The sequence below is a fragment of the Mastomys coucha genome, unplaced genomic scaffold (genome assembly GCF_008632895.1).
Source record: "Mastomys coucha isolate ucsf_1 unplaced genomic scaffold, UCSF_Mcou_1 pScaffold22, whole genome shotgun sequence".
In the NCBI taxonomy this organism is placed as follows: domain Eukaryota; kingdom Metazoa; phylum Chordata; class Mammalia; order Rodentia; family Muridae; genus Mastomys; species Mastomys coucha.
Window position 1 is genome coordinate 144796017 of NW_022196905.1, and position 23789 is coordinate 144819805.

The 23789-nt window shown below is 43.7% G+C and overlaps 1 protein-coding gene across 8 annotated transcripts in view; it reads left to right on the forward strand.

The window, feature by feature from the left end:
• The window catches only part of Fry (FRY microtubule binding protein), a 407497-nt gene that overhangs the window by 184831 nt on the left and 198877 nt on the right, over positions 1-23789 (forward strand). Inside the window, exon 1 of one of the 8 annotated variants that reach the window (XM_031338831.1) lies at positions 10690-10995. The exons of the other annotated variants lie outside the window; for them this stretch is intronic. Coding sequence (XP_031194691.1) covers positions 10935-10995 — 61 coding nt within the window. The 5' untranslated portion in view covers positions 10690-10934. Of the gene's footprint in view, positions 1-10689; positions 10996-23789 lie in introns of those variants that run through there. 8 annotated transcript variants of the gene reach the window in all.

A 23789-nucleotide genomic window follows, 5' to 3' on the forward strand; every position in this document is an offset into this window, starting at 1 on the left:
TCCAGGCACCATTGTGCACCAGGGCAGACTGGAAGGAATGAAGCTTAACGCAGTGGGACTGGTGTGATAACACAAGATCCCGGCTGGTGTAAACAGAGAAATGGGGAGAAATAGCCTTCTCCAAATAAACATATGGATCCTTTTCTGCCTGCTTACTTTCTAACTAGTATTTGTTTTCTTTACCTAGACAGTCAAGGATCCCCTGTCTAGGGAATGGTGCTGCCCACAGTGGGCTGGGTCTTCCCACAACAATTAGTCAAGACATGCCCACAGGCTACCTAGAGCTAGCTGATTTCTTACTAAGGCTCTCTAATCCTAGATGTGTCAAGTTGACAGTAAAGAGAAACTACTTCATCCGAATTTATACTTTAAAAAAAGGTTTAGGGCTGGAGTGATGGCTCAGTGGTTAAGAGTACTCACTGACTGCTCTTCCAGAGGTCCTGAGTTCAATTCTCAGCAACCACATGGTGGCTCACAACCATCTGTAATGGGAACCGATGCCCACTTCTGGTGTGTCTGAAGACAGCAACAGTGTATTCATATACATAAAATAAATAAATAAACATTTTTAAAAAGTTTAATATTATAAAGACCAGGCAAAATTTTAGATTTGCAAATCCTAGTTCAAATGATGCTTTGTTAAATGCTGATTTGTTCTCCCCCTAACTGTGCTGACCTGGACTCCAGTGAACAGCCATTCAGGACGGGTTCCCCATTGTCAGATGTTTATGTATTTAGAGATTTTAAATGAAACCTCTATAGATGTCTTTACCCTTCACTGTTAACAGGATGTCCTCTGAACACATGTTTTTTGCTGCTACTGGAGAGCTGTCCTTAGCTGTTAAGGAGAACTAGAAAGTGTACTCTAAACTGACTTTTGTTATGGCTTTTGTTATGGGTTGTGCGAATGCCTTCTGTCCTCAAGTGGGCTTGCTTAACTCTTCTTTGGACTTGGTGTATCCAGTTTGCTGAGGGATTAACAGCTAAACAAACTTGTTTGGCTTACACGCCATGATACTTTCTTTACCTTAGTGTACATATTAATCTATGCATGTACGGTCCATAGATTTTGTGTGGCTCCTGGATTCTGTGACAGTGCTTGAGGTACAAACTCTGTAAGGCTCTATGAAGGGAAGAACAGGGGAGGTCTGAACAAACCTCATGGGGTTTTGTTGTTGTTGTTCTCATTATTACGTGTGTGTGTGTGTGTGTGTGTGTGTGTGTGTGTGTGTGTTGGAACTTGGCAGGTAGACAGCTCTGTTCAAAGGGGAACTGTTTTAACTGCCCTCACACATTCCTTGGCAATGGGAGACAATCACCTAGTGACTCGATTAACCATCTTTAGTGAATATCCCCCACAGGCTACCTTTCAAACTTGGGTCCCCATATAATTACTAACAGAACCTTTAAAAATGCACCTGGGGCTGGAGGGAGATGGATCAGCAGTTAAGACTCATGGCGATAGTCATGCCAAAATAGTGACCTCTTAAGAAAGGATCGTGGGCAAGGTCACATCAGGAGTCACACAAACATTGTGGAACTAACGGAAGTCTGTGAGCTAACAAATGGAAACTACCAGAGAAAATATTTGAGAGAAAAAGCATGCTTTGTTATTTTGTAACAGAATTTTTTAGGGTAAAAAACAAAACAAAATAAACCTAGGCTCCAGCAATCCTGACAAGCTAGGCGCGGCCTCCCATCCTGACAGGTGGATTAATCAGACAGTTAATCGCAAAAGGCAGAGAGAGATTTGTTCGATGTGGTGACATTTGGAAGGGATAAAGGAACCTAGTGACCCCTTTTAAAAATGTTTAATACTCATACATGTGTATAATGTATTTGGATCAAATAACCAAATACATTATGCACATTCCCTCCTCTCTAATTCCTTCCCTATCCCTCCCAACTGAATCTGTATTCTCTTTCTCTCTTGTTCTCTCTTTCTCTGTCTGCACACAAACATACACATGGGCACTTGCATGCACATGTGCACGTACACACGCACACACATACAGACACACACACATGCACATATACACCGAGTCCATTCAGTGCTGCCCATATGTGCATGGGTATGGGACAGATGTGGCTCAGGGTTCATGTCTCCGAAGAAACCTTAGTTTTCCTCCCCAGCAGCCATCTATGGCCAGCATCTCCTCAGGTAGGTGTAGGAGTCATGAGTCCCTCCCCCATCCTCCCACACTTTAGGTGCCTCAGTCTTATGTGGTCTTATGCATGCAATAATCCGAACAGCTCCTAGTTCCTGTGTCCAATTGCAGTGCAGCTGTGTCTGGCAAATGCTCTACAGACATCTGCTCCCTCAGACTCTGACAGTTTTCCTGCCCCATCTTCTATGATGATCTCCCGCCGAGACCCAAGGTGAAGTTTAGGGTGTGCTATAGGCTTCCAAAGAGGAAGAATTGTGGCAAAGGGCAAGGTTAAGCCTAATGAAGGAATCCAGACGAAGGTGTAACTTTCAGTACTGTTTCTGCTGTGGTCCTGGGAGATGACCCAGAGAAGTCCTCATTGCTTGAGGGTCAAGGTGGCTACTTTAGAGAGCATCTCAAGCTCATGGTCAGTTGCCATCTTTGCCCTGTGAAGGTTACTATTCCTGGGTTCCTAGATGACTCAGAGTCACCGTTTAACCCTTTAAGGACCCGGCTTTGTGCCTGTGTCTTCAGGTACAAGCACACAAGGCATACTGAGGTTCCAGTTTTTCATGTTGCTTTTAGTCATTTTGTGGGCCCAACTCAAGAGTCAGTACTTTCAGCAAAGCAATTTCTAGGGGCTGGAGAGACGGCTCAGTAGTTAAGAGCATTGGCTGCTCTTACACACAGAACCTGGGCTCAATCCTAGGCACTCAATGAGGCGGCTCACAACTGTTTGTAACTCTAGGTCCAGGAGATTCAACAATCTCTTCTGGCCTCCAAGGGCGCTGCATGCCTGTGGCGCACAGACATACGTGGTGCCCTCATCTTTTACCCATCTGCATAAAATACTTTAAAAATGTTTTAAAGGCGCTTCTGTGCTCTGGTTTCCCTTTCCTTCTTGCTAACACAGCCTCCCACCTGAGTCTCCTCACCAAGGTGGGGCTGGACCCACCAAGGCAGGACCTGGTCATTTCCCAGGAAGGGTTGATTCTTGGAAGACCACAGAGCATCTTTGAGTGAGTGAGTGAGTGAGTGAGTGAGTGGGTGAGGCACACCCGGATGGAAGAACACTGCCTTACCAGTGGCTAGGGTCCAGGGGCACACACCTTGTGACAACACATGCCAGTGTTTGCTAGAGGCTCTTCAGCTTGAATGTTCTCGCTAGCTTTTGTTCTCGAGTGTGTCTTTAGACCAATGCTGGCAGTCTGTTGAAAGACTCTCTTCGCAGGCACAATGATACATTGTCTTCCCAGGGTTGTTTGCCCTTGCTTCCCTTTCTGCAGGGCTGAGGCCGAGCTGCAGGTGATGTTTGCTCACGTGACCCAAATGTTCTTACAAGGCCTTGTTAACATGCCTCAGAGGTCTCTTGGCCCTGAAACCTTTCTTAATTCGACTGAATGAATGCATTCTATACTAGGCTATGTCATGGAATGACATAGATGACGCCTTAGGAGATCTACCCCATTCCCAAAAGCTGGCCTGTTAACTGGCCTTGTGTAGAGCTTCTGTAGGCAGCCATATTGAGATTTCCCAACTGTGGCTTCCCTGTGATGTCTAAAAGACTCTATCTCGAATCAGACCTCCTGCTTCTCTGGTTCTTGTACTCTCTTACCCTGCCTTCCAGATGTTCCCTGAGGCTTAGGTGTAGGAATTGGATTGTAGATGCATCACCGGGAGCAAGGAGCCCTCTGGTTAGCTGTCCCCTGCATTTCGATGAGTAATTCTATAATAATCTCTGTCTGCTGCAAAAAAAAAAAAAAAAAGAAGCTGTTGAGGAGGGAGAAAGTCAATGCAGCGGGGCTTGTACTGCGAAGCCTTACTTTGGAGACGTGTTGAGTTCCTGAGGCCAGTGAGGAAAGCATCCATGATAGACCCATTGATCACCTTTCTTCTCACTTTAAGGATTTGGATTGTGTAGGTGACGGCACCAACAGCTGGCCAGCGGCCTGTCACCTTTTCTCAGTAGAAATCAGGGTAGAAGAGAAGCTTAGGCGCTAGTCTGAGGCAGCTTTTTAAGTTATTGGTGTGGGGACAAGCACGTGCATGCTGTGGCCTGCGTGTGAAGGTCATAGGCCAATTTTACAGAGCCTCTTCTCACTCCCGCCTTTACCTTTGCACCACAATCAAGCTCAGGAGGTGAAAAGCACCTCTACCCACTGAGCTGCCTTGCCAAACCTTCGGCAGTCTGTGCAATGCCCTCCCCCACGACCCCCTGCTTTTGATAACCAGATGGTAGCAGTGCGCAGAAGCAGTAGCAGGTGGTGCCCTCTTTTGGCATAGATCTCACAGGCATCCACTCCCACCTCTAATGCTCTCAGCTCCCTATGCTCACAAGCTTTTGTGTAGACCTGGGAGATCAGGATTCTTCGACCTTTGACCTTTGGTGGCAGTTGGCAGTGGAGTGCTAGGGCCTAGGATGCTGTGACCTGTGGTCCTTAGAGCTCCTGCTGTTGTCACTGACATTGTCCATGCTATATCCACAGCTGGACAGCCCCCACTGCATCTCCTCTGTCACTGCTGTCCTGGCCCTGCCTCTTCTGCTGTCTCGGGGCCACTGTTCCTTTCACCATTTTGCCAGCTTGGCCCACTATATGCAAAGTAAAGAAAGGACCATTGGGAAACCTGGTGTGGTGGCTCATACTTGCTCTTCTGACACTGAAGGGGCTAGCCCGGCCTGCAAAGTGGATTCCAGACAAGCTTGAACTACAGAGGAGACCCCGGTTCAGAAAGAAAGAGAGAGAGAAAAAGGAGAGAAGAAGAAGGCAGGGAGGGAAGGAAGATAGAGGGAGGGAGAGGAGAAGAGAGAGAGAAGAAAGGAGAGAGAGAAGAAAAACCACTTGAGAAAAGACCATTTTTGTTTTATTTTTTTTAGACAGGGTTTCATTATCTAATGGTTGGCCTGGAACTTACTATGTAGCCCAGGCTAGCCTCATACCTAGGAGTTTGCTGAGTGCTGGGATTAAAGCCTTTTTTTATTGGGCCTAATTTTGCAATACCAGGGAAGTCAGCCCAAAAGAGTGTTCCCCTCGCCTGCTCAGGAGGAGACTGGAAAGGGGGCTTGCACCCTTCACAGGTAGACCTTTATCCAAAGGCAGTGTTTATACCAATCATGGAAGTGAATGGTTGCACTCACACCAGTCCCTCATTGTCCCATTTGTAGGAGTCACTCTATTCTGTCCTAGGGCAAGGAGGCAAAATGTTGTGTCTCTTGCAGGCCCTCCCCCGTGTAGTCCCTTCCTCAAGGGGGGAGGGTGCTGGGCAGATTAAGGCGGTCAGGTCATCTAGAGTTCACTGAGGCTTCTCCTTAGTGGACAGGCTGGTGCATACAAGTTATTTGACCAATCCTGGTCAGGGCTGGGTCTTTGAGAGTGGGGTTTGTTCTGAAGCCATCACATCACGTGGCTCACATCACGTGGCTTCCTCGCTGGTGCGGTAAAGCAGCAGGTGCCAGCATGAACACAACCTGGCTAGCTGTTTGAGTGACAGCCCTCTACTTAAGACAGCCCAGCGCACCAGGAAAGAGTTTAACAGCAGTCAATTAGGAAGTCAAGGTTCTGCATATTTATCGGTTAATAAACATCAGGAGTGCTAACAACAAGCAATAAAAAACTTGTTATCCTATTATTGGTATCAGCCATGTTTGACCTCACTTCTACCGGTGCCTCAGAGAGAAGTGGACTCCCCATAGGCCCCCCAAGTATTCAGTGTTTAAGTATGATTTCTTCCAGCAGCAGTTAACATGGTATCTAACTACTTTTGTTGCTTCTCATAATATAATAGGGCTGGGAAACTACAGCAAGGGGGCGGGGGAATCGAAGTAATTATCCTAGAATAGACAGTACCAGCTTCGTCCGGCTCAGGGCTTCTAAACTCCTCTGTTGGCCACACCCCTTCCTGTAAGGGGGCAAACTTCCTGTCCTGTGATGGGGGCGTGGCCTTTGACTTTAAACTGAATAGTATTTGCTGTCTTGCTACCTGGCTTTTGTTTTGTTTGTGTTTTGAGATGGGGGTCTTACCTACCAGGCTGGCCTGGAACTCACTTTCCTCTTCCCTCAATCTCCTTAATGCCAGGATTACCGGCATGTGTTGCCTTCCTGGAAAGGAAAAATTTTATAAAATTAGATTAAGGATTAAAGAAAAAAATAAACTTTAAAGCCATTCATCCCAATATGTGAGGGCTACTGTGGAATGAGTTCTGGGAATCGAACTGGGGCCCTCTGGAAGAGCTGCAAGGACTGTTAACCACTGAGCCATTAACTAAGGCCATTTAAGCTAGGCCTTAAAATGTATTCATTTATGTGCATGTGTGTGTGTGTGTGTGTGTGTGTGTGTGTGTGGTTTACCTGTATATACACTGCTTATGTGCAGTGCTTTTAGAGAGCAAAAGAGGCGGTTGGATTGAACAACCAGTGCTCTTAACCACTGAGCCATCTCTCCAACCCAAGTTTCTTCTACTCTTGATGTTTATCCCTTGCAATGTCAAAACATTTCAATATATAATAATGATTTAAAACAGAGTTCTTTCTAGATTGTTTCACTGTTTTCTCCATGTATCAGTAGTAGAGAAAACCATCTACACCCAAACAATTCAGGACATCAGACATTTTTTATTAAAGATTTTTTAACGCATTGTTATCTCCAGGGTTCTAGAGCTGGCAAGGTCTGGCTTTTTTATGATTATTAAAATATACTTAGGTTGCTATTTTTTAATGGGCTATAAATCTGCTTTTTTTTTTGCTGTCTTTTGATTTTATTATCAACGCTGGCCATCCGCTGACAGTTGGACAGCTGTCTCTTCATCCGGTCAGCGACCTTCTCTTCTCCACCCAACCCCCCCGTAGTTTGTTGTTTAGTTCAACATACACTGCAGCTGGAGGACAAGCTTCTCAGTATTGTCTGAAAGAGGAGAAAATGGCTGTATAGAGCTGTGGATGTGGCTCGGGTGGTAGACTGCTTGTCTGAGTTGCATGAAGGCCTGGGTTCAATCCCCAGCAGTACACAAACTGAGGTTGTCACACCTATGATCTCAGTCCTTAGACATGCAGGCAGGAACATCAGACACCCAAGATCCACCCTCAGCTACATAGTGAGTTAAAGGTTGATGGGTGGGTGAGGGGGTGCTGGAGGGGAAAAGGAAGGAAGGAAGGATGGGAGAAAGAGGGGAGGTAAGTTGGAATAAGTCAGGTATGGAGGACATCAAAGAAATTGTTTTGCTGGACATGGTAGCACATACCTATGATACCATCCCTCTTGAAGCTGAGGCAGGAGGATTTTGAGCTCAAGTGTAGTCTGGATTATACAATGAGAACTTTCTCAAAAAGTACATGGAGTCACTCTCTGGACATTAACTGGCTGGGTTTTATTTTTGGGACATTTCTGCCTTTAAAAAAATAAAACTTAGCTGAGCAGAGGTGGCACACACCTTTAATCCCAGCACTTGGGAGGCAGAGGCAGGCAGATTTCTGAGTTCACGGCCAGCCTGGTCTACAGAGTGAGTTCGAGGACAGCCAGGGCTACACAGAGAAACCCTGTCTCAAAAGAAAAAAAAAACACATTAATATTTATTGCTTTATATGAATACTGTATTGAAAGCCCAAGCGTTTAGTTACACACAAAGTTATACAATTATATACTGCTTCACAAAGGCAGTGAACACATGACAATCTATAAAATCTTCTTTACAGACATTTAAAAATTCTAAATATCAAAAAGTAGAGCTGAAGAAACAGGTATAAATTTGGCAGCCAGTAATTTTGACAGGGAAGTTGCAGCTTGCATGACTTTAAAAATGTGAATTTGAAAATATTGAGTTTCCAGAGTAGTAACCATTGTGCTTTGTGTTGATCTGAAAAATATAACACTGGCTGTTGAAGAAGCATGTTCAAAAATATTAATTCACTTCAAAATGTTATACAAATCATGGTGGTTTCTGTGTACTCCTAAAACTTCAGTCATTTTAGCTCAGATACATTACTGACGTACTCTCCGAATTCTCCCTGTACGGTGATGTTTCACGCCAGTGCCGTGCGTGTATAGGATTATTCAGGAAGACAGATGAGATGTTGACAATGTTCAGAAAAGCAATCAAATGTTATGGGACCTGCGGGCTCTTCTGAGATGGTTTCATGAAGAGACAGATTCTCAAGCAGAATCTCTGAGATTACTACTGTTTAGGAGTTCTACTTCATATGAAGAAAGCAAGGAGCTAGAATAAAAAATTAACGAATGTAGTAGCATTCGAGCCAGTCTGAATCCTGACCTTGGTCAATGGTTTTCAGTCTTTCCCATCAGCTCCCACATGAGTTCAGTTGCCTCTCTTTTAAGGTCACTGTGAAGACTTCCATTTACTATATGAGAAGCATATGGGTCCGAATCAAGTTTCATTCCACCGTGAAAATTAGCTTTTTCCTATTGGCTGAAACAATTCCACCCTGTCAGTAAAGGGCTTGCTGGATGAGTTTGAGCACCTGAGTTCAGATTTCCAGCACACAATGAAAAAGCTGGGCACAGAGACAGGCTTCTGTAACTCGTGCTAGTGGTGTGATAGAGTGAGTGGTGGGGGTCAGACACATTCCAGGAGCTCAGTAGTCATCCAGACTAGCCAATCAGTGAACCCCGGGTTCAGTGGGATAGCTTTTCTCAAAAAGGAAAGAAGACACCTCGTAGAGACCTCTGGTCTCTACACTCAAGCTCATACATGCACACACGCTCACACACACACACACACACAGGGTGGGGGCGGCAATTAGCTTGTTTTTCTACTCTTTTTGGTTTATATTGTTGGGTAATTGGCATCTATACAAGGAGTGAAAGATAAGCCAAGAGTTGTGTACCATGCTATAAACCCAGCATTTAGGAGACAGAAGCAGGGGATCAGTGTTTTGAGATCAGTCTACATAACGTGAAATAGTCTCAAAAAACAGAAATCTAGGCTTGGCGGCGCATGGCTGTAATCTTTAGTGTTTGGAAAGTGAAGGCAGGAAGATCAGGAGTTCAAGCCTAACTTCAGCTACATACTTTGTCTCAAAACAAACAAACAAACAAAAAAAGACAAAAGCTGGCCCTTGAAAATATAATTCAGGAGAATCCTCAGTTCAAAGCCATCATAGGCTATACAATGAGCCCAAGGCCAACGAGGCTTCATGGCTACAGGAGCTTCCTTAACAAGCAAACAAATAAGCAAATCATTTTTCCTCTGTGTCCACTGTTTTAAGTAGTTTTATGAATTGAATTACGGATCTTATCACTTGTAAGGTTAATAACACAAGAGCCCTGAGGCTTACAAACAACACTTAAAAAAAAAAAAAAAAGGATTCTCAAGTTAGAAACAGAAAGAATAAACTCAAACTTCAGACCCCCAAACACAGACACCTCCACAGGCATGGTGTTGTCTTAGAATTATTTTGGATTCTTTAATCAGGTGTCACCAATGCCACACTGCCATCACAGCCAGCTCTGTAAAAATAAACTCTGAGTCCCAAGCATGTAGGCTGCAGGGGGACATGGGGGCAGCTTTGCTGGCATGGGTCTCTCCAAGATCGCTCTAAGTGTTCATTTTGGTAATTGGACATTCTTCCCCCTCCCTGGGGAATGTGTCCGCTTCATCCGGCCCCTCTCCTCCCATTCTGCTTTGTAATTCCAGCCTCCATTACTGAAGAAAAACATTCAATTAGTCCCAGTCAAGAATAGAAAATGACTTGGGATTCCGGCTCTTCGCAGCTGTGTCTGTGTTGAGGAAGATTTTCATTGACCTCATAGAATTCTTCTGAGAATAATACTATTGAAAGATCAACTTGTATAGCTGGGGGTGTTGTGGTTTGTGCCTTTAATCCCAGCATTCAAGAATCTCAGGCAGACAGGGTCTGTGGGTTCCAGGCCAGCCTGGTCTACTTATTGAGTTCCATGACAGTCTGGGTTTTGAAACTCTTCTCAAAAACAATTACTTCCCTTACGCCTTGTCTCATTAACCTGATCCTGGTTTCTTTTGAGGCAGCACACTTAATATTAGTAAATACTAGATGATGATGATGATGATGATGATGATGATGATGATGATTACTGCTGCTGCTGCTACTGCTGCTACTAGCTACTAGTACTACTACCACCACCACCACCACCACCAAATTTGAAACCAGTTGCCTTTGAAATTTACAAGTTACATCAACAGGTGTTCCAGCATTCTGTTTTCCCTCCTGGGCATGTGGTTTCTCGCTGACTCTTGGCTTCCAGCAGGAATTCTCCACTTTGAGCTTGGTCTGGACGAATGTAAGCTGTTTAAAGCTGTTTGTACTTGTAGCCCAGAGGCCCTGGTTCCCAGAGCAACCGCTTCTCATCCACACTGTCTTATCTCTCTGCTCCGAGGTTTCTCCAGCACTGGGAGACACAAGCTCTGCCAGTGGGCTCTGCGGGGCGGCACGTGTATTTGTTTTGTGTGGACTGTTACAACACGCTGTGGGTCAAGGCTCATGTTCCTGGAGTGCCCGGAGCGGCTTCGCTAATCTGTCAGTATAGTATGTTCTCGTGGATAAATATAGACAGTAGGGGCACTCTCTGTGAGTTATAGCTCACTGTCGTACTGTGCAGCTGGTATGAACAGCCCGCTCTGGAGGGAAGGCCTATTTTAGTTTTATTCTACTGTAGGTTTTCCCTCATCTAATGAAAAATACACCTTGGACCTTATGATAGCTGTGAGCACCGGGACCATGGGACCCATCGTTACGCTTTTTGGCTTTGAAACGTAGTCTGTGTTGCTAGTCTGGGCCGTTTGGATTTCACTTCAGGCCCATGGAGATTACAACGGCTTGTTGGAGAAGATCCTGTGTGATCAGCCTCATCAAAGGTCTGGGTAGGTTTGAAGGGTTGTTCTGTGGGGCGGTGGGACGTTTTCACCCTAAGGAGACTTCTCTTCTTCTTCTGGGGGGCGGGAGGGTGGCCCGGGCAGTGGTGGGGGAGGGGAGCCCTTCCCTCCAGACATAGGCACTGACTTAGAACATGGCTATTCAAAAGGACCAAGGCCTTTCAGGCCTTCTGTTTGGGTCTGTAACATCTCAGGAGTAAAAGTTCTACTTTTGCATGTCTCCATGGACTAGCAGCTGGGATATGATGGGGTTTTTTTTCTGTACATACAAACGACACTAAAAAATTTTACATAGCTGTGCTGGAAAATGGCTGACCCCAAGGGAACAACGTTTTAGTATTTGGAAAAGCGTTGATGCTACAGAATTTTATTTCAGTATAAGCTTGATATATTCTAAATACTTGCGTAAATCCCCCTGGTTTGTTATAAATGTGGAAAGCGCCCTAAATTTAGCATGTTTCCTGTGCTTTCTGACTTAGCCTTCTCTAACACTTAAAACATAAAATGCTTTTCTTTTCTTTTCTTTCTTTCTTTTTCTTTTTCTTTTTTGTTTATGAATTTAACATCATGATTTGTGTAGATCCAGACTGCATCCCAACCATTTCTTTGTCAGATATGTTCTCTCTAGACTGGATTTTAAAAGTGTATCTTTTTTATACATATCTATGAGTGTTCATCTATAAATATATATGTGCACCACACATTTGCTTGATGCCTGGGGAGAGCAGCAGAGGGTGTCAGATCCCCTGGCACTGGAGTTACAGATGGTTATGAGCCACGACAGTGCTGGGAACTAAACCTGGGTCCTCTGAAAAAAAGCAGCCAGCGCTCTAACCATTGAGCCATAGAACTCCAACCCCAATAGCTTTTTTAAAAATTACATTTATTGTTTTATTTGTGTGTGTGTGTGTGTGTGTGTGAGAGAGAGAGAGAGAGAGAGAGAGAGACAGAGACAGAGAGAGACAGAGACAGAGACAGAGACAGAAAGACAGAGAACATCTGCAAACGTGTGTGCTGATTATGTAGATGCCAGAGGACAGTGTGTGGGGATAATTCTTTTCTTCTTCTTCTTTTTTTTTAAAGATTTGTTTTATTTTATTTTATGTATATGAATACACTGTCGCTGTACAGAGATGGCCGTGAGCTATCTATCACGTGTGTGGCTGCTGGGAATTGAACTCAGGACCTTTTGCCGGCCCCTCTCGCTCAGGCCCCACTCGCTCTGGCTCCACATAATTCACTGTAGCTGTCTTCAGACGCACCAGAAGAGGGCGTCCGATCTCATTACAGGTGGTTGTGAGCCACCATGTGGTTGCTGGGATCCGAACTCAGGACCTTCGGAAGAGCAGTCAGTGCTCAGTGACCCGCTGAGCCATCTCAACAGCCCCTAATTCTTTTCTTCTATGATGTGGATCCCAGGAGTTGAACTCAGATCATCAGGCATGATGTCAGGCACTTTTATATGATAAGCTATCTTCTAGTCTCCCTGGACTGAAAATTTAAATATCACATACGTGTTCCAAAAGATTAACTCCCATGACTAGGCTAGTTACGTGTATCCCGGATGGTGCCTGTTTAACTCTCTCATGGTAGTAGAAAAAACTAATTTGTAAGTGGGAAACCTTAGCACATTCCTCTACTAGAGGAAAAATGGTTTGTTTATTAAAAATGACTTATGAAAGATTTGGGAGACTGAATGACTTGTTAATTATTCCACAATATCATCTATACTAATGATGCTGTTAGATACCTGGATATGATGATAACATGTCTATTTCTGGGAATAAAGTCTCTTCTAGGCATTACTTGGCCTCTTCATCTTGTGATCTCCAGAGTATGAGTTAGGGAAGTTTTTTCCTTTGAAAATTTTGTCAATATATGATAAGCACATAAGTTAAGGGGTAAACTTTACAATTTGGGACATTTTAATTAAAAAAACCAAACAAACAAACCTCTAAAACACTACATTTTGACAGGGCTCATGTGAAATGCTTAAGATTTCTATGGTGTGGCTTCCTAGTCAGACTGTAGACTCTGTTGCTTTAACAGGGCAGTCCTTTTCTTCAGTCTCCCTGGCTTTCTTTTGCTCATCACTCCTTGTCTTGACATGCCTGTCTTTTTTTCCTTCTGTCTCTCTGTCTGTCTTCCTTCCTTCCTTTCTTTTTTCTTTCTTTCTTGGTTTTTGTTGTTGTTGTTGGTTGTGGTGGTTTTGGTTGTAGTCCTGGTTTGTTGAGATAAAGGTTTCACACTGTAGCCCATGCTAGCCTGGAACTCACTCTGTAGCCCAGACTGACTTTAAACTCACAGCAATCCTCTTGCCTCAGTATCCCCAGTTCAAAGATGGCAAACATGAGCTACCATGCCCAACATTTTAGGGTTTCTTTTTTTGCTGGAAGCAGAATCTCACCTTGTAACTCATCTTGACCTCAAACTCTCCAACCTCCTGCCTCAGCTTTTGGATTGCCAGTCTTATATGTATGCGTCACCATGCCAGCTAATTGTCTTTCTTCTCATAATATATAAAATCTACTTTTAGAAGGACTCAGTTTCAGCAAATACACTTTAGTGGCTTGATAGACTTAGGTCCATCTTAAATTATAAACATCTAGTAGGCTGTATTAAGTGAATGTGACAGTCATTGAAACATTAAAAAGGTAATGTATAATTAATAGAGCCAAAATGTTTTTAAATTACTTATTTTTATTATATATATATATATGTGTGTGTGTATGAATGTTTTGCTTGCATGTATAAGTGTATACCACATGTGCACAGTACCCAGAGAGAAAAAAGATCATATGAACCAAATATTTCTTAAATATTTCAATGTTGATAAAAACAAAACACTAACCAGTCTATAATGATGGGCAGTGGATTCCCCGGAAGTGGAGTTACAGATGTTGTGAGCCATCACATGGATACTGGGAAACAAACCCAGGTCCTCTGTAAGAGCAGCCAGTACTCCTAACTAAGCACTGAAACATCTCGCCCAATTTGTTGAGCTTCTATTGCATCCAATGCAGTAGAAACCTATCATATGCTATAAAAGTTTGGAATATAGATTTTGTGATCCTATGTATTATACAATGTACATGTACCTTTCTCCAACACATTTGCATATGCATGTTATTGCATGCCTAGGTGTGTTCATATAACATATACTGCAATGCACATTGTAACATGTGTCATACCTGTATACAGGTATATACTTGGATAGCACGTATTCTATTAGTATAGCCACTACTGTAACATTGATTTATAGCCTTTGTTTGCCAAAATGTGGCAGCTGCAGACATATTCAGTGTAGATCCACGGACAGCATGTGCAGTCATTATGTGTTTATATAATGTGCCACCAATGATTCCTCTCTTGCCTTTGAAACTTGAGTTATGTGCCTAATAGATACCTCCAAAAGCTACTTGGTCATTTTGGCAGCCCTCTGATATCTGTGAATGGCTGTGGTCACTCAGCATCTGCAGCCTTTTAAACTAGTACCTGCAACATGAGCACATTCTACACAGACCTAGAACACACATGTGCCTGCCTGTATACACAGCCAAGACCAACAGCAAGCAGAGCACCGCTTGCCACTCTTAAACTTTCCGTTCTGTTTCATCAAAGTTAAGATGAGCTATATGTGCCTCTGTGGCCCTGTTCCTAGTTAATGGGCCACAACCTGCGCCTTGACAAACTTGGCTTCAAGGATTCGGTAAGTCAGGCATTCCCAGTGCACTACGAATTTTACTCTTCGCTGCAATTACAGGCTGTACGTTTTGTGCGTGCATTATTTTACTCCCGGGTACCTTGGTGTTTGATGTGTAAAAGTATTGTGTGGCTGCAGAAATAGCTCTCCTCATAGTCCTGAGGGGAGCCTTGCAAGGTTGAATGTAGGCTGTCCAGATGGAGTACTTCATGACCTTGTACCTATTAAGGCTTCCCTGGCACTTAATGCACCAAATCTCCATCGGATGCTGAGCATTAAAGCCTCGGACTGTGCCACAAAGCGGGAACACAAAGGGAATAAAATAAATTCCTCACTCCATGGCACTGAAGCATAGTCAGGAGGACAGAAAAAATACAATTTCTGTGTTAGGTGGCAGCAATAACGGTGACACAGAGATGGAATGAGGGAATACCAAGGAATGACTGGCCAGAACAACTCCTTGTAAACCCAGCAGAGGGCTGGTGGACAGCCAGAACCTGTCCTGTCCCACTGTATAATTCCTATGACCCCCCCCCGAGACTCCCGGTCTTCTCACCCAGAAGCCCCCTTCTTGGTATCTATCACTAGTTATACCTGGTTCTCAGTATCAGTGTCTCCAGTCCAGGGAAGCCAGTGCTAACAACCCCAGTCACAGATGTGTGTCCCCGCTGGGGTCATCGCAGCTGCCTGGCCAGCACTCAGCTCTGTGTAACCATATGTCTATGTGCATTTATGTGGAATGCCTGTCTCCCAGCATGTTTTAGGCTATGTGAGAGCAAGGGCCATGCCTGGCTCGCTCCTCAGTGGATAGGGTAGTGTGTGGAGTAGAGTGGGCATTCAGGAAACATTTGATGACTGGATGGACACATGAGTGAATGGATGCTCTCCTAAAGTCTGGTGCTCTTGACCGATTGTGAAGTCTTGCAGCATCACATGAATGAGGGTAAAAATTTTGCATCTTTGACCCTGTCTTTTAAAATTTACCTTTGTTGTCTCTGTAGAATTTCCCAGAATACCTTGTATACACCAGGGCCTTCATGACAATGAAATTAATTGATCACTTTACTAGTATTTGGAGACAAAGAATATTTCCTTAAGGAAACCATATTGGAGTGTGAGTGTGGAACCTGTGTTGGAGTGTGAGTGTGGTAAGGAATGGCTGAGTGACACCCCGCCCTCTTTTCGTGTTCATGTCTTTCTGTGTGAATGTTCCTGGACCACATCACTCAGTGTAGTTTGGGTTATCCAGCACATGAGGGGAGCTGAACCTTTAGTAAACCAATGTAAGCTGATCTGAATTCTAGGGTCCAGGTTTTTTTATTTAACAGTTTGTTGGCTCTAACATAGAATACTTCAGTTATTGGTATTATAAAACATAGGACAGATTTAAAAAATAAGTCATTTTATTTATTTACTTATATTTTGATTTTTTGAAACTGAGTTTCTCTGTGTAGCCCTGGCTGTCTTGGAACTCACTCTGTAGACCAGGCTGGCCTTGAACTCAGGAGATCCACCTGTCTCTGCTTCCCAAGTGCTAGGATTAAAGGCGTGTACCACCACTGCCCAACTTTTATTTTGTTTTGAGTTTTCTTATCATTTTGGTTTTGGGTTTATTTTTGAGACAGGTTATTGCTATGCAGCTCAGGGGACTGTGGAACTCATGTATAGCCCAGATGATCCTGGAACTGACTGTAGTTCTGGCTCATACCAGACTTATAATCCTGCTTCAGCCTGTTGAATGCAGGTATTACATGGATTCTCCTTCTGTTCTCCTGCTCCTGTGGGTGGTTGGTTGGTTTGTCCATTTCATTTTGTTGTTTTTTTTTTTTAATAAACCATCTTATTATTAAATGTTTAAACGAACATAGAAGGAGAAGTAATTGTATAATATACTACATATTGTCATACTCTGACAATTATCAGGACTTAGTCATGTAGGTTTATTTAGGGCCTTGGTTTTTCTTTATTAAAGTGTTTTGAATCAAATGTAAGCATCATGTCACTGAAGCCCTTTAAGTATCCATTCTAGAAAACACAGGTATTTTCTTACCTATAATGCTATGATTGTATCTAGTAAGGTTACCCACAATGCTTTGCTGTCACCTAAAACATTTCATATTCATTTTTCTTACCATTGAAGTGTGTATTTTCGACAGCTAGTTTGGTTGAGTCAGGATATAGACCAAATCTGTATCCTGACTCAACCAAACTAGCTTGAGTGTCCAGGGACCCTCCTGTATTTCTTGCTTCATTGAGTTAGTGCGACTGACACACTAACTAGGGTGTAGAACGACCCTAATTCTACAGGATCTCTTTGCTTTCTTATGATGACATTGAACTTGTGCCTGCATCTTCTTACTCCTTGTGTATGGATACTATCTCTAGTGCTTCTGAGTCTTGGTGAATCCACAGTTCCCTCTGTGGATTCATGTGCTGCAATGGTGGAGTCATGCCTATTCTCTCACTGAGAAACCGAAGACTCTAGTAACCTCCCCAGGTTACACAGCCAACAGTTGTCAATGTTTGGGTACAAGGATTCTAACCAGCATCCTGCCAAGGTGGAGAATGCTAAGAAGGAACTGTGAGACAGTAATCTAAATATACTTCTTAAGCACCTTAATCACAAGGTCATTGTGCCAGGAACATAACTTGTATATTCTCTTTATGAAGCAAAGTCAACACGGAAGGATTTCAGTCTAAGATACAGATTCCCGCAGGTGCCTGCCTGGTTCCCATCCTCATTTTTTGCCTCACTATATGTATCATATCATCTTTTCCTGTGTGTTGTTGCTTTAAGTAGTTCTTTGGTGCCCTGCCCTGCACAGCAACATCAGATCAGCATTTGCTCTGGATCCCACTGGCTCCTATTCGCCCTATAAGTCAAGTCTATGTCCATTGGCTTGCCACGCAAGACGTAACTCTAATGGGGAAAATGGAAAGCCTCCATTTTATGCAACCGATTTAAGAGTTCAAATTGATCAGTACACTCTGATGATCTCATCCACTCAGGTCCTTTGTTGTGATGCTGGATGACATCACATCAACAAATAGAAAATAACCACAAATTTTCAGTTGATGGTGCCAGAGACATTGCCAAGTGCTTACAATAAAAACTGAAGTGGTGAGTGTTCTGTCATCCCAGCATTCAGGAGGCAGATGCAGGTGGATCTCTGAATTAGAGGCCAGCCTGGTCTACAGAGAATGTTCTAGGACAGACAAGGCTATACAGAGAAACCCTGTCTTGGAAAAAAAAAAAAAAAAAAAGGAAACATATAAACAAACAAAAAAGACAAGACATTCCTGTGTTAAGGACTCTCCAGCCACTAGGTGATGGCAAAACCTGAGCATATGCAGGGATGGACAGTGGGAAGATAGTGAAGGTGAGGGATGATGCTCGACAGATCCCGCACACACCTTAACGCTGTTCCCTCAGCCTAAGGGGCCTTTCTCATCCATCTGTGTCAGAAGCTCCCTGTCCCCTCTGACCTGGGCCAGACACCCAGTATCCATACTATCTGCCTTCTGGTAGCCCAGAGCAGAGACTATGCCAGCACAGGGTTTGGGAGACACAGATAAATGCTCAACATATTATATGTATTTTTTAAGTGTTAAATGTTAAAATGAGTCTTGAGGTCACAGCCAAGAATATCAGGCTTCCTCCTGTGGCTGTAGGCACTTTAAGGGAGTGGAGGTACACCTAGGAAGGCTGAGGTATTGGAGATGCTTTCCTCTGTAGAAAGGATAGGGCATAGATCTTCATTAGCTTATGTTAATTCAAGAGAAGGTGAGTGGTAATTACCAAGTTTTTATTATGGAAATCTTAAAAAGTAACTCCTCTTTAATATAATATATTTGGAGGTGCATTGCCACACACACACACACACACACACACACACACACACATATATATATATATATATATATATATATATATAGTCAGGAGGACAGAAATGTGTATATATATATATGGTGTGTATATGTACCATGTGTGTGCAGTGCGCTGTGGAGACCAAGTAGGAAGCATTAGATCCCCTGAAACTGGAGTTACAGATGGTTGTGAGTTGCCATGTCTTTGCTGGGAATTGAACCCCAGTCTTCTAGAAGAACAGCTGTCTGTTAATGCTGAGCCACCTCTCCACCCCAGCCTTTCTAGCAGAGTCTGTTCCAGGTAAAAGCCAGGTGTACCAACAGACACCTGTAATTCTAGCACTTTGAGTGCAGACAAGAGAATCAGGAGTTCAAGGCCAGCCAGGGCTATGAGGCTAGCCTGGACTATATGAGACCTACATGGTGGGGGGGCGGGGGGAGAACAAATTGGGAAAGGACACCTGAAAGAGCCTTTTGTCAGTTCTCTTGGAGAGAAGGGAGAAGTTGAAAATCAGGATTATCCTGCCTCTTGCTGGTTATTTGATCTCCTTAGGGCTAGAAGGGACCTTGAAATGTCACTGTAACCTCATCTTCCTTTGCTGGCAGGTCTTGGCAGACATTCCTTCAGGCTCTGGTGACAGTGCCTACTTTGAAAATCAGGGGGAAGTATGTGTAATTGCATCTTAGTGGGTGACAGACAGCTAGAAGAGAAGTCACAGAGGTGTTGCGGTCTTTATCCTCTGATAAGATACTAGACGGATGGCAGAGAGAAAACAGGACAGAGACTTGGTGCTGACTTTCCTGAGTTGAACTCCCGCCTTTCTCCCTTGTTCTCGGAACGACCAAAGGCAGGAACGGTTTTATAAGGACACAGATGGGAGGAGCTGCGTGTCCTCAGTGTAATGTCTGCTGTCACATTCTGAGGTGTACCATTGGTCAGACTTCCGATGCCTCCTAGATCCTCCATGCCTAGTTCTCAGTGCATAGTGGCTTGAGAGGACAAGCAGTCTAGCAAAGCGGTCTCCATGGCCAGAAGACATATGAGGCTGTCTAGAAATTGCCTTACACCCTAAGTCAGTAAGAAACCTCATCCTCCAAATCATTCTTTTTTTTAAAATTTTATCATCTTCTGAAGTCCCAACCCTGCTCGTGCCAGAGCAGATCCCACATTAGTAAACTTGGCTTATCCACTTTCAGCACAAGCAGCAGATGTTACTGAAGTTATGGAGGGTCTAGCTTGTCTGGGGTTGGATTTTTACCAGGGCCACCTCTTATGTCCCCTAACACAGAAATGATTGCTTTGTTATGGCATCTATGGGCATGCTTAATCATATGCCGTGAATATGATGAGCCCAGGGTCCACTGGGGTGTCAGCATGGATTCTGGATTAGATTGAGCCAGACTAGAGGTTCTCCCAACACTGCTGCTTGGAAGTTAAAATATATAATAGTGTGATGATCAGCAGGTGGAAGTGTATGGTTATTAATCAAAACCTAGTTTTTAATACATCTGTGTATGCTAGGTATGTGTGTCTGTCTATCTTTGTGTGTGTCTGTGTGGTGTAGGAGGAGGAGAAAGAAGAAGAGGAGGAAGAGGAGGGGGAGGAAGAGAAGGTAGAGTACCAGTAGTAGGCTTGTGATCCTCTTGCCTCAGTCTCCCAAGTGCTAGCATTATTGCCATGCACCATCAGACCCAGCTCTGGACTTCAGCTTTTGCAAGAATTTGGCATAGCTGAGAATGCAACTGACTATCTCTAATTTTAGGGTATGGTCTGAAAAATACAGGTTGATTTTTAAAAGACAAGGTGAGAATCCCTCTGTTAATTATTTAAGTAATAAATACTATTACACTAAAGACTGGTGACCCGATAAGGCAACTGTTGGGCTGGAGAGATGGCTCAGAAGCTATGAGCACTGGCTGCTTTTGCAGAGACCAGGCTTCAGTTCACAGCCCCTATGTGGTGGCTCCCAACTGTCTATAACTTCAGTTTAGGGGATCTGATGTCCTGACTTCCACATGCATCTGCATGCACATATCTATACATAAAAATAAACACAAAATTGTTTTGAGAAGAGGAGAAAGCAAAAGTTATATTAAATGTTCCTACTACACTAAAAGGAAAATTGTCTTAAATACCTAAGAAAATAGAAGACTAAGTGATGTGGAAGCTTCTAGATCACGGCACACAGCTCCTAAGGTGTCTGCTCTGAGGCCTTAGCCGAGTCCACTTCCTTCTCTGAACCTTTCTGATCTTATTTGGATCAGATCCAAAGGAGACTGTTATCGTCTAGGATCATGGTAAAGATTGAATTTCTGGTATCCGAGGGGTCTCTTGTGGATCCCTAAGTATGCAGGAACAATTTTTAAGTGGCTGGAAAATCCAGACTAGAATGTATTAATTCCATAAGTCTTGGAACCAAACCCTGGTCCTCTGCAGGAGCCACCAGTGCTCTCAGTCTCTAAGCCATCTCTCTGGCTGATGTCCTGACACTTTGTTAAGCAACCTTCTGCTGATGCTCAGATGAACTGATTTTCTTTTTATTCCCAACACTGTCAATTTCTTAACAGTATTCTTGTGTTTAGAAGGTTTTTTTTTCCTTCTAATGTTTCCTGTACCTGATCCCCAGAGCTTCTGCTCCTTTTGAGAAGTTGCAGTACCTTTCCTAAGCTCCCTCATAAATACAACAGTGGACCATTTATTATTGTCCTCGCACCGGATGGCACATTCTCCAGGCAGCTGCATCATCCTCAGTTGTGTTTTATGTGATGTTCCTGCAATGTTGGTAAACAAAGTAAGCCTTAGGGAACAATGAGACTTGGGGTCAAAGGGCATCTTAGTTCTGAAGAACAATCTCTGGCACCTGAATGTGAACAAGGTGCTGAGAATCAACAGAAAGAAGACATTGAGTGGGGGCTGGAAAGATGGCTCGGCAGTTTGAGCACCGACTGCTCTTCCAGAGGTCCTGAGTTCAATTCCCAGCAACCACATGGTGGCTCACAACCATCTGTAATGGGACATAATGCCCTCTTTTGGGGTGTCTGAAGATAGCAACAGTGTACTCACATGCATGCATGCATGCATACATACATACATACATACATGCATACATGCATACATACACACATACATCTTGAAAGAAAGGAAGGAAGGAAGAAAGGAAGAAAGGAAGGAAGGAAGGAGGGAAGAAAGAAAGGAAGGAAGACATGAACAAACTCCTGAACACATTGATTCCTTAGTTGAAAAATAAGGTCCACTGTCTCTAGAAAGTCATTGGGCTGGTTTGCCCACCATGTCTAAGAGGTGCACTACTTCAGAGGGTTGCTGTAGGGATACTGAGGGCAGGCATCTTATTTCAAATCCTCATTCTCTCCTGGAAGGGGAGCCTTTGTAAACAGCACCCAGTTCTTTGAAAAGCTAGCCATGTGTTCTATCCATCCTTGCAACTGAACCGAAAACCATGGGGACTGGTCCTCCTTTCAGAGGCATGTACTTCGTGAATCAAGGACAAGGCACTGTGTGCTTGTTGGAATTTGACTCCTATCCTTCACAGGCTGCTATAGCCCCTGTTCCCCCTGAAATGGATTCACAGGTACACGGCAGTGCACAGGAATGAATTGGAAGAGCAGATCCTGATGGCCAAGTGTGTCTGGACTTTCTTAGACACACATACAAACATGCCTGGCTTCCTTCCCTTTCTCGGTCTGAGTCCCAGCAACTCTGCTGCCTCTCATCAAGCCTAGGCAGAAGCTGCTGGCCACAGGGGCTTTGCTTCAGTTTCTCTTTCAGTTTTGTCATCTGACTCTGTGTGTGTCTGTGTGTTAGTACCTCTGTATGTGTGTCTGTATATACCTATGTGTCTGTCTGTCTGTATATGTTTATGTGTCTTCGTGTCTGTGTGTCTGTGTGTTATCTATGTGTATATTTGTGTATCTGTGTGTCTCTATGTGTATTTTATGTGTCTGTATATCTGTGTGTCTGTGTGTATGTTTGTGTTTCTGTATACCTGTGTTGTATGTTTGTGTGTCTGTGTATCTGTGTGTTTGTGTGTATATATCTATGTGTATCTGTGTGTATATTTGTGTGTCTGTGTATCTGTGTGTTTGTGTGTGTGTATATCTATGTGTATCTGTGTGTATGTTTGTGTTTGTGTACCCGTGTGTGTATCTGTGTGTACCTGTGTGTGTCTGTATGTATATGTATGTTTGTGTGTCTATGTATACCTGTGTGTGTCTGTCTGTATGTGTGTGTATGTTTGTGTGCCTGCATGTCTGTATATATCTGTGCATTTATGTAAATCTATATGTATCTGTGTGTATGTTTGTGTATCTGTGTGTCTCGGTGTGTATCTGTGTTTATGTGTATCTGTGTGTGTATATATGTATATTTGTGTGTTTCTATGTGTGTCTGTGTGTGTGATGAATCTGCTTTGTCACAAAGTAGCTGGTAAAATAAGGAGGGAACACTGCCCCTCTTCACCAACAGTTCTCAGCACCTAGAGCAGGGCCTGAAGCCTAGATGCCCATTGAGCACCTACTGTCTGGGAGTGAGTGAGGAGTAAGTGCTTGTGTCCAGTGAGAAATGGAATTTACTTATGGAAAAAATCTGACCAAGGACTGGGCTGCTTGCACTGGTCCTGGGAATGCCGGTAAAGTAGGCAGGAAGGTTCAAAGTCATCCTCAGCTACAGGGAGGACTTGAGGCTATCCTGGGCTACACATGGTGTCTTGAAAAGCCAAGGAGAAGAGGGGGCAGAAGAGAAGATTGTACCAAAGTTAGAAACTCAACAACAGAGTTTCTCTTCCACTTCCCTTTTCTTCTTTCCTTTTGGACATATGAAATTAGTGATGTGTGGATTAAAAGCAAGCAAATGCCCAGGGGAAGGAAGGGCTGATGACTTATCTATGGTATGATTAGACAAGGGCTGTCTTTGTTGTTTTTCTTGGGAGTGCTTTGGTTTACTTGTTGTTGTCTGAGATAGGATGTTCTATAACCTGGGCTAGCCTCAAACTTCTCTTCTTCCGGCTTTCCCTTCCTAAGTGTTGGGGTTATAGTCCAACTAGGCTTATACTTGGGAGGCGTTGGCATAGATTTTAATGATGAAGCTGTACAAATTTCCTGATTCTCAAATAGTATTTCCCCAGTAGGGAGTGGCTTCACTAAAAGCTTCCTTGTTGAGCTTCGTCCTGAGAACAATATGGACAGAGGCTAGTCC